The following is a 9,774-nucleotide window of genomic DNA, read 5'->3' as shown; positions in this document are numbered from 1 at the left end:
TGAGCTAGATGGCCGCTTGTTTACCTTCAAGCTTTTAAGACCCCAGACGCTATATCTTTTGATAGCCGGGCACCATCAGCTTTCTTCACCAGCCTTAATTCTTAACATATAGATATGAGTACATAGTTCTGTTCCCCTCTCTTTATATATATATACACATACATACATACATACATATATATATACACACACATACATATATATATATATATTTACATATGCACATGCCTGTATTTAGGCCTATATAAATGTCCTTTGCCTCTTGGCTCTTTCCTCTATTTCCTTTTACTTTCCTCTTGTCCCACCATCGTGTTTGGCCTTCATTCAGGTTTAGTAATTCCTCGCTGCTACATTGCCCTTGATTAAGCCCGACTAGGCATCCTGTGCCCTTCTCTCCCATTGATTTTAGTTCACTTGTTGTTCCCTTGTCCCTGGGTTGGTTCCCCCCACCCCCTTTCCTTTCCTTTCTCCCACCTCCCCTTTTCCCTTATCTCCCTGGAACCATTGGTCCCATTCTCTTCATCTCCAAAGTATTTATCTCCCCTATCTTATCTAGATAGACTTACAGATACATTAATAAGTGCAAAAACCAGGCAAAGCCAAATTAAACAACAAAGGAAGTCAAGACCAACAAACCAAAAAAAACAAAAACAAAAAACAACAGAAATAAAAAGAAAGCCACTGACAAAAATGGAAAAGCCTATAAATAGTTCAAGTTCTGTTTGTTGGCCTTTACAAGTGTTTTCCAATTGAGTCCGATGGGCTGCCACACTCGGTCCCCAAAGTCCATTTTTGGTATTCTCTCAGGGATTTCATCACTTTGCTCCCCTTGCTACTCCTGTTGCATGCCCTAGTGTTTCGCCCCGCCGTGAGGGGGTCAGACTATACATTTCCCACACTATGTTTCCATTTTTGTCCCCGCATTGCTATGGTTTAGTGAGGGACGTTGTGTCTCGTGGTGGGGCTGGCCCTATGGTCCTCTCTGTGTGTTGTCTGCTCCGAGCAGGAATTTCGTCCTCGGGGCTTGGTGGGCCAGGATGCCCTCCCCTCCCTCTCCATTATCCCTTTTCGTTTCTCCCTTGTGCTGTAATCAGACAAGCCCCTCTCCCCAAGTTGTAGCCCCAGTGCTGCCCTCTGAAGTGCATTCTTCTGAAGGGGAGGTGGTGTCCACCTAGCTGGGATTGGGGCCATCCCCACATACCTCCCTATTGGTTCCCCGGTACATGCCAGTATGTTATTTCACATCTTGGCGCATTGGGTTGAAGCCTGGTCTCTTTCTCCCTCTCCTGTGGCGATATAAACAATACCCTCCCCTTGGGTGGGTTAGTGTAGGGCCATGTTTGAAGAACTAACTGTTCTTGGATTGGGGAGAGATTTAAGTGGGAGCAGACTTATGGACTAGTTCTTATCTGTGGGTAAGTGCCCTGTGGTGTGGCTGCATGGTGGACTGCGAACCACAAGGTCACGTAGGAGTCGCCTGGATGGCAGTGAGTTTGATTTGTGAGTATCTCCAGATGGCACTGTTTACAACACTGTCACTTCTCCAGAGTCCGCACAATGAATGCATTTAGTTTCAGCAGAAGGATGAAGTGGAATAAAAGGAGGTATTTAAAAGTAATACTTATCAAAAAGGACCCAAAACACCACAACTAGGGATTTGTAGCTTTGAGCACTGCTGACATGTGTCATTTGGTGCTTGGAAATGACCTTGCCAGGCTAATGCTAACTGTCTTCACAGCACAAGAGAAAGCGTCGCTCCATACCTTTAAGCTCGTCTGAACTCCCCCCACCAGCGTCAGACAAAGGCTCCTTTCTGCAGACCACGGAGATCTCGCTCTGGACCCTGGTGGCTGCCATTCAGGCCGTGGAGAAGAAAATGGAATCCCAAGATGCCCGCTTGCTGACCCTGGAGGGGCGCACGGGGACGGCCGAGAGGAAGCTGGCCGACTGCGAGAAGACGGCCGTGGAGCTCGGGAACCAGCTGGAGGGCAAGTGGGCCGTGCTGGGCACGCTGCTGCAGGAGTACGGGCTGCTGCAGCGGCGGCTGGAGAACATGGAGAACCTGCTGCGCAACAGGAACTTCTGGATCCTGCGGCTGCCCCCGGGCAGCAAGGGCGAGGTGCCCAAGGTCAGTGCAGGGGGGGGGCGGGGTGAAGGGGAAGCCAGTAGGGAGACCCGCTCTTTCTGTCCTTTCTCTCAAAGGCTATGGTTTCAGGCATCCAGATCCTTTGAGGATGACAGCGTCTGTCTGTCGGAGCAGGAGTGGGAGAACCTGGAGGACTGGCAGAGGGAGCTTTACAGAAATGTGATGAAGAGCAACTACGAGACCCTGGTCTCTTTGAGTAAGTGTGGCTTCCCCTCACGTGGTGCTTATGTCTTGTGTGTGGCATAAGGAAGTGCCTAGATTCTTGAGTGGCAAGAATCAGGTCAGCCCAAAGCTGGTTTCCCTGAGTTGGAGGTGCAGCTGCAGTCCAGACAAGGCGCCACCGCTCTGGGACCCTCTGCTTCTCTGTTGTGTTCAGTAGTTTGTTGCGATGACCACACAGAATCCATAGACAGCCTACAACTTGAGATCAGGATCAACTTGAAAGTAAAAGGTTCCAGATCCGGAAGCACATGGGCAGGGTCTGGCAGACCTCTCTGAAGCGATGAGCCTGTCCCTCCCTCTGTAATGCAGGGCACCTTCCAGCCAGGCCAGCGCTCATGGTGCTGTCCCCTTGGCCCTAGTGACCGCTATGCTGCTGTCAGGGTCAGTGCATAGCTAGGCCCCCTTCTGGGACTCTTGCCACCAGTTCTCTGCCACCGGGCTGCTTCCAGGCCCTCACTTGACTTTGCCCTTGTTACATCTGTATTTGGAGGTTACTTCCAGGGAGCCCTGGCTCCCGACCACTCTACTCCAAGTTCTTCCAGGTCTCAGTCTCGGGGTCCCTCCTCGCTTCACTCTTGTTGCTCTGAGCACCTCTGGTGTGGCTGCTTCCTTCAGCAAACCCATCATCAGTTGAAGGCACTGCTCTCCCAACAGGACCTTGAACCAATCAGCCCCCTGGGCTGGCCGCACGTCTTTCATTCCTGTTGGGTAGGTTGTCAAGTCATAATCTGTTGCATGAATTGGCCAAGCTCTTGCAGTGTGATGTGACTCAGCCAGCCATTTAGAGAGATGTCAGTCACCTCAAGTCTTAGACACAAGTAAAAACAACCTGGGGTGTTTTTCTCCAAAGAACCAGGCCAAGGCAGTGACTTGTGGCACTGAAGGGGAACACCCCCAGGCATTGTTACCGACAACCACAGCAGGAGGTCAGCAGGGCACTCTCCTCTGGACCACAAAGTCCCCAGCATGGCTCACAGGCATAATCTGTCACATGCCATAGGCCCAGGCCTCTGACCTGCTCTTAGCCAGGAATTGTGTGTGAGCCTGGCATGAGGCTGACAGACAGGCTAAGCGGCCATTTCTCTGCTTTTAGCTGGAATAGTAAGGTAGTAACTGTCACCCCGTGAGTGTGTGGTACATGGAGACGACACCAAGGTCCATGGAAAGAGAGCTTGCAGGGCAGTGCCTGGCGGCTGCGTGCAGTAGGCCCCCTAGGTGGCCCTGGGCACCTGCGTGGTAGGTCGGGGGAGTGCTGGGCGTGCACACAGCAGTGCTGGCAGAGGGCCGGAGGCTGGGCAGGTGGGTGGGAGAGCGTGCACGCAGAGGCAGAGGGTGCTGACTGGCCAGGTCATTGGAACTGACTGTTCTTGTCTAGTTGCGACAAACTGCCAGGGAGCCCGGTGGCACCAAGGCTGAAGCACCCGCCGCTCGTGAGAGGGAGACAGGCCGGTCAGCTGGTGAGCAGTGAGCTTGGTGCGTGTGTTGGTCCTTGCTTTCTGGCACTGACCCTGGTTCTGCTGTTTCCACCCAGAGGTGCTGGGCCCACCTGAGGGAGAGGCAGAGCTGGGTGCAGAGATGCTGGCTGGCTTGGAGGAGGAAGGGCCTGTGGCTGCCCTCCCAGGTGAGTGGCTCCAGACTATGGGGCCCGCCCCCGCCCTCCACGCCCCACCTGTTATGCTTGGAGGCACTGATGGGGCCCTCCCCCTGGCATTTCCTTGTGTTTGGACGCTTCACCATCTCCTGGGGCCTGCGGAGCAGGGCTGTCAGAGCGGTGGGTCCCCAGGGTGATGTGGTCTGGGTGGCAGATGGGAAACTGCATCATTGAGGCCGAGGCTCCATTCCTTGCAAGTGTTCCGCCGTGGTCATTGGTGCATAGTTCTTCCAGAGCAGTCAGTGCTGTCTGGTGTGTGGTGTCCTGCAAGGCCAATGTGTTCACTGGCTGCACCTGAGCCTGATGGATGGCCTTGACCCTGCAGGCCCGGGTGTCTGCTCATCTCTGGTGCCACGGGGGTGGGCTTTGACAGTCTCTTCTGGTCTCTCCCGGCAGCAGATGGGATCGTGATCAAACAGGAGGTCCAGTACCAGCATCAGGGCTTGGAGGGTCTTCCTGGCGCGTTCCTGGGTGCTGATGAAGAGCAGGCCCCCCTGAGCCCTGGGCAGGCAGCCCTCTGGGATGGCCAAGGCAGCTCTGCCTTTGTGGAATTGGACCCTGGGGGCCTGGACCCAGAGGAGCCCTCCCAGGGCGGGGGAGATGCCAGCAGTGGCAGGACTCTGGGTGGTCGCTGCAAGTTGGCATCCTGTTGGCAGGCACCATTGGGTCAGGATGTGCAGCTGCAGAAGGACCCTGCCAGCCCCTACTGGTGTTCGGAGTGCGGGCTCAGCTTCCGCGGCCGGCAGCAGCTGGCTTCGCACCAGCGGACCCATCTGGGCCGGGCATCTCCCCCAACTCAGGAGCCCGAGGAAAGTCTGAGGCCCAGGCCTCGACTCAAGCCCCAGGCCAAAAAGGCTCGGCGGCATCAGTGTGGCCTGTGCCCACAGAGCTTCAGTTGCAAGGTGAGCCTGGCCACCCATCAGCGCTGCCACCGGCAGGAGAGGCCCGGGGCTGCCCCCCCCACCCAGGAGAGGTTCTCGCCCAACAGCCTGGTCGCCCTGCCAGGCCACATCCCGTGGAGGAAGAGCCGGAGCGCCCTCCTCTGCGGTTACTGCGGCAAGAGCTTCAGCCACCCGTCGGACCTGGTGCGGCACCAGCGCATCCACACGGGTGAGCGGCCCTACAGCTGCCCTGAGTGCGACAAGAGCTTCGTGCAGAAGCAGCACCTCCTGCAGCACCAGAAGACCCACCTGCGCAAGCAGGCTGCGCCTGCCCTGGAGCCCGGCAGGCCCAAAGGCCTGCCGTAGGGGGCCACCCACCGCTTGCGGGGCGCGGGGGGCCGAGGCAAAGTGCCCCGCAGAGCCGATGCTCATGGCTGGACAGCCAGGCGGGGTCTCCAGGGACTTGCCTGCTTGTAACCAGGCCCAGGCCACCCAGTGGCTCCTGAGGCCACGCCCGACACGGAGTGGGCATGAGCTGGAGGCCCAGCCACACAGCTTCTTGGTGCCTCTCTCTGGCCGTCTCTGCCACTTGCAAAGGACTCAGTGAAACACACCCTTCTTGGAACCAGATGTTTGTTATTAAAAATGACCGGCTCACACTTGTGTTTAAGTGGTGAGTTGTTGAGTGTTCTGTGGGCGTGCGGGGCTGGGGCCTGGGCCTGGGCCTCCCCTCCAGGTGGGGACGGGCGCACCTGGAGCCCTCAGTCTTGGGGGCATGTGGTACTCTTCCTGTGATTGAGAGGAGGCAGCTGGTGTGCCTGCCCCTGCTGCTGAGAGTCTGCTCCAAGATGGAAAACCCCACCCCACCCCCCATGTTCTGCCAAGGGCCCAGCAGCCTGCAGGCAGATTCCTGCTTTGTTGGCGGGGACTTGAGAGGCCTGTGAGGTGCAAAGGAGCACAGGGACCCCAGCAGGCATGTCCAGCACATGGGGGCATGCACCAACCACAGGCTGAGGTTCCAGAAGTTGCCCAGGGGTGGGGTGGGGGGGCAGTACTGAGGTGAGACATTGATCTTGGTGGGAGAGCAGGCCAGGCTGCAGGGATGAAAAGGATTGGCTTGCTTGGTGATGACCCTGACCAGCTTTGTGGGAGGCAAGCACTGCGGCATGGTCGAGTCACCAGCCATGCTGAATGGCCCTGGTGGCAGGGCAGGATTTTAGGGGAACAGCTGGACTGCTGTGAAGGGTGTGTGCATGTGAGGTGACACTGTGAGAGTGAGCTGCAAACCGCAAGGTCAGTGGTTTGAAGCCACCAAGCCCATCTGGGTGTGGGGCTAACCTCTCAGGGTCCCAGAAACCCAGGGGGAAGCTCCGCCCTACAGGCCACGGGATCAGAATACGCTGGTGTGTGTGCTCTGGAGGGGCCAGGGGCTCTGTGGGAATCAACACTGTAAAGAGGACAGCTGGGGCCCCCTGCAGGGCAGGTTCACTGTCCTGTTTGGCTCACGTGAGGTGCTGGAGGGAGCAGTGTGTCGGACCTGGAGTCCGCACTCCTGACCACAGCTACTCTGGGCTTGATGGGGGGACAGCTATGCAGGGCGCTCAGGATCCAGCTCAGGTTCAATTCATTGCGCCACCTGGCGCTCCCAAGACTGCTAGTGGGGCCACCTTGGCTCCAGCCCAGCCTGCCCCTCAGTAGGGCCTCCGGGCGCCTTGCCACAGGGGGGGCTGTGGGTGCCCTGTGAGGGAGGGGTTAAATGGCAAGCACACCTGACTCCATCTGCCCTGCTCTCCCTGCTGGTCCATGGTGCAGAGCCATTCTCAGTCATTGCAGCCAGCCCGAGGCCCCATCCTAACGAACCACTCGCCTTTTGTTGCCAGTGATGGTCTTCAAGCAGAGAAGGGGCAGTGCCCTCAGAGGTTCAGTGCCACCTGACTACTCTCTCCACAGCTGTGGCCCTCAGTCAGACATGTTTCTCCACCTGCTGCTCAGGGCCCAGGCCCAGATTACCAGCCTCATGTGCCTCATCTCCCCGCAGCGACTCGGAATTTCAACAAAGACATTGGTACTTGTTGGGTGCCCACCCTTTTTTATTCTTTGTCTTCTATTTTTGAAAGTTATTTTGGCATATAATCCACATTGATACAATTCAGTAGTTCAGTCAAATCAAGAAAAGCTGAAAGAAAAAAAAAAGCTGTACAGTCATCACCATAATCAATTTTAGAGCATTTTCTTCTTTCTTGTCCTCATTGTTATTAAATGCTCCCCATTCACCCCAGCCTCCCCTACCATACTCCCAAGGAACCATTAATTCAGTTACTGTCTATATAGATGCAGCTATTCTGGATTTCATATACAGAAAAAATTCAAAAAATAAAATTAAAAACTCCAAAGAACAAACTATCACCAATAACAAAGTAAAGCAGAGAAAAGCCTCAATGGAAAAAAAGGAAAGAAAAAGCAAAACACTGAAAATGGGTGGGTCAAAAAGGTCAAATGATAAGGTGTTAAATTCTAACCTACCGGCATCTGCAACAATCCACTTCCCAGTGCTCTGCATGACAGCAAGGCCCTTCACATCCCTGGTCCCTGTCAGAGGGGATCCACCAGAGGCTTCATCTACCTGTGTTTCCTCTAAACAACTTTTAAATGGGTCAAAAGGAAGATCAAATGATGAGATAACTGCATTTTAATCTAACTACATCTGCCATAATCAACCTTACTTTCTGATAACAAGGCTATTCAACATACCTAGACTATGGTCAGAGGGGATTCCTTGGAGGCTTAACCCAGGAAATGGATTTTGGGCTTCCACGGTCATCCAGAGCCTTCTGCAGACTCATACCTGAGTGACATCAGTGTACAAACCAGGTCTTTGCCCAGGTTGGTTCCATTCTTCAGCATCTTCTCCCCATGACGGAGCAGTGCTCCCTGCTAGGTCTGTCCAGTGCCCAGGACCCATTGTGCACAAGCCCCAAGGAGGGATGCGTGGACAGAGAGAACCCATCCTGAGAAGCTGACACTGAAGGCTCCATGCCTAGGAAGGCTAAGGTGGTAGGAATTCCGAGGGTGGTTTACAATGCAGGCTGTTAGGACGACTTCAGGGGAGATGTCCTCTGAATTGGATGACCTTAACGAGGGCAAGGACATCCTAAATGAGGGAGCCGGCCAAAGTGGGAGAAGTTAAGCACAGGACGGACGTTTAGTATCCCAGAGGGCGGGTTCTGAGCAGGGACAGCAAGGAGGACGAGGTCAGGTGGAGGAGGAGGATGGCTGGCTGAAGGGTCCTGAGCTCAGTGACCTGGTTCCAGCTGTGATCTGGGAATAATCACCTAGTAGGAGTGGAATAAGGCCTGATTTGTGGAAGGGGGGTTGGGAGATGGGTTACATCTTTGAGGGGACCAAAGAAACTGCGGGTTTAGCTGCAGGGCAGCCAGCTGGGCTCCCAAGTTAGGGCCACAGGAGGGCAGCCAACCTTGCTCACCCTAGCCACAGGCACGGACTCGACTGCCATCTGTAAGTGGCCACCTGCACTGGAGACTCACAGGGTGGGGGCTCCGGGTAGAAAGGCCAGGTTGGGCTCCTACTGCCCCTGCAGTTTGGTGCCCACCCACCACCTAGGATCCCTCCCCTGGATGGGAGGTGTGGCCAGCACAAATGCTGGGCTGCTTCTGTCTCCTGTGAGAACTATGTGACAGAGGACAAGAGCACCCCAATACCTGGACCCCGAGGGTAATCCCAGTGTTATTTTCTGGCCCTCTGCCTCCAAGGACCTCACCTGCTGCAGCAGAGTCCTGGGAGCCCTGATTCAGCAGGGCCTGGACCCCCACTGGGTCAGCTCACCTGGGGGCATTTGGGTCCTGGAACTCTGATCCCCAAATGATCCTATCACAAGATTTATGCCACCAGCACCATGGCCTGAAGTTTTTTGCTTTTTGCTTATACTGTAGTCAGAATGGGAAGTAGCTGTGGGAGTCTCTCCACTTAACTGCCAGACCATTAGCCAGCAACACCTGAGAGCTGGAGATGAAGTTCTGCCTGCACTGCCGTCCAGCTGGCCTGTACCTAACAGTACCGCCTACAGCCCCTCAGCCACCCCGGGGCCACAGTACACATCTGCAAATAGTGTCTATGTTGGGCCACTTCAAAGACGACTTCCACAATAAACAGTGCCACATAGGGACCTGACTTACTACCAGAAGTAACACTCCCTAACCCGGCTCCCAAGCCTCGCGGTGCTCCGTTTGGAGCGTGCACTTCTTACCCTGTTTGCGGCACACACTATTGCTAGAACTCACTATTTTGGCAAATGGAACAGAAGAGGGGCAAAATGAACTCCTGTGCATCGGGCCTTGGTTCCCCTGGGTCCTCAGGGTCTGCACTGGGGGAGATGCAGGTGAGGAGCCTGGGTGTGGCCAGGGCTAGGAGGCATTCCCCCCCCCCCCTTCATTGGATGTTTTAAAACAATTTTTCTTGAGGTCTTTCAATTTCTGGAAAACTGGCAAGTTTTGGAACGTTTAGGTTCTTGGGCATAGGGTATCTGTGTCACCTCGCCAGGCCAGCAGCCCCTGTGGGTTCGTCCGAGGCGACCCCACAGCGAGTTGGGCGCCGGATCCCCACAGGGGCCCTTGTCCGTGGCCTCCTTCCCTCCGTCCCATCGCCGGGGAGATCGCTGCCAGGCCGGGCTCCGCGGAATGACCGCGGCGAAGGGCAGGTGCCGGGTTCCGGTGACTCCGCGGGCTGCACGGAGGCCGGGAAGGGTGGGCCGCGGCGCCCACCAAAGGTCCCTGGACACGGGTAGGGGGTGAGGTTCCGGGTCTGGACCGCGCCGTGGGGCGGGCTCGGAGGGACGTGGGCTTCGGGGCAGGGGTCGC

The 9,774-nt window shown here is 55.7% G+C and overlaps 1 protein-coding gene across 4 annotated transcripts in view; it reads left to right on the top strand.

The window, feature by feature from the left end:
- Positions 1–9,774, top strand: part of ZNF212 (zinc finger protein 212) — a 38,572-nt gene that overhangs the window by 11,926 nt on the left and 16,872 nt on the right. The window contains exons 2-5 of one of the 4 annotated variants that reach the window (XM_045288965.1): positions 1,739–2,128; positions 2,216–2,342; positions 3,900–3,989; positions 4,416–5,570. In XM_045288965.1, the coding sequence (XP_045144900.1) occupies positions 1,739–2,128; positions 2,216–2,342; positions 3,900–3,989; positions 4,416–5,266 (1,458 nt within the window). In that variant the 3' untranslated portion in view covers positions 5,267–5,570. Of the gene's footprint in view, positions 1–1,350; positions 2,129–2,215; positions 2,343–3,899; positions 3,990–4,415; positions 5,571–9,238; positions 9,297–9,774 lie in introns of those variants that run through there. The other 3 variants (XM_045288961.1, XM_045288964.1, XM_045288963.1) reach the window with 3 other exon arrangements.

Source organism: Echinops telfairi, unplaced genomic scaffold, assembly GCF_000313985.2.
Source record: "Echinops telfairi isolate 266 unplaced genomic scaffold, ASM31398v2 ScPeMD7_23;HRSCAF=83, whole genome shotgun sequence".
Classification (NCBI taxonomy): domain Eukaryota; kingdom Metazoa; phylum Chordata; class Mammalia; order Afrosoricida; family Tenrecidae; genus Echinops; species Echinops telfairi.
The sequence above is the reverse complement of the archived record's forward strand: the minus strand, read 5'-3'. Positions and strand labels throughout refer to the sequence as shown.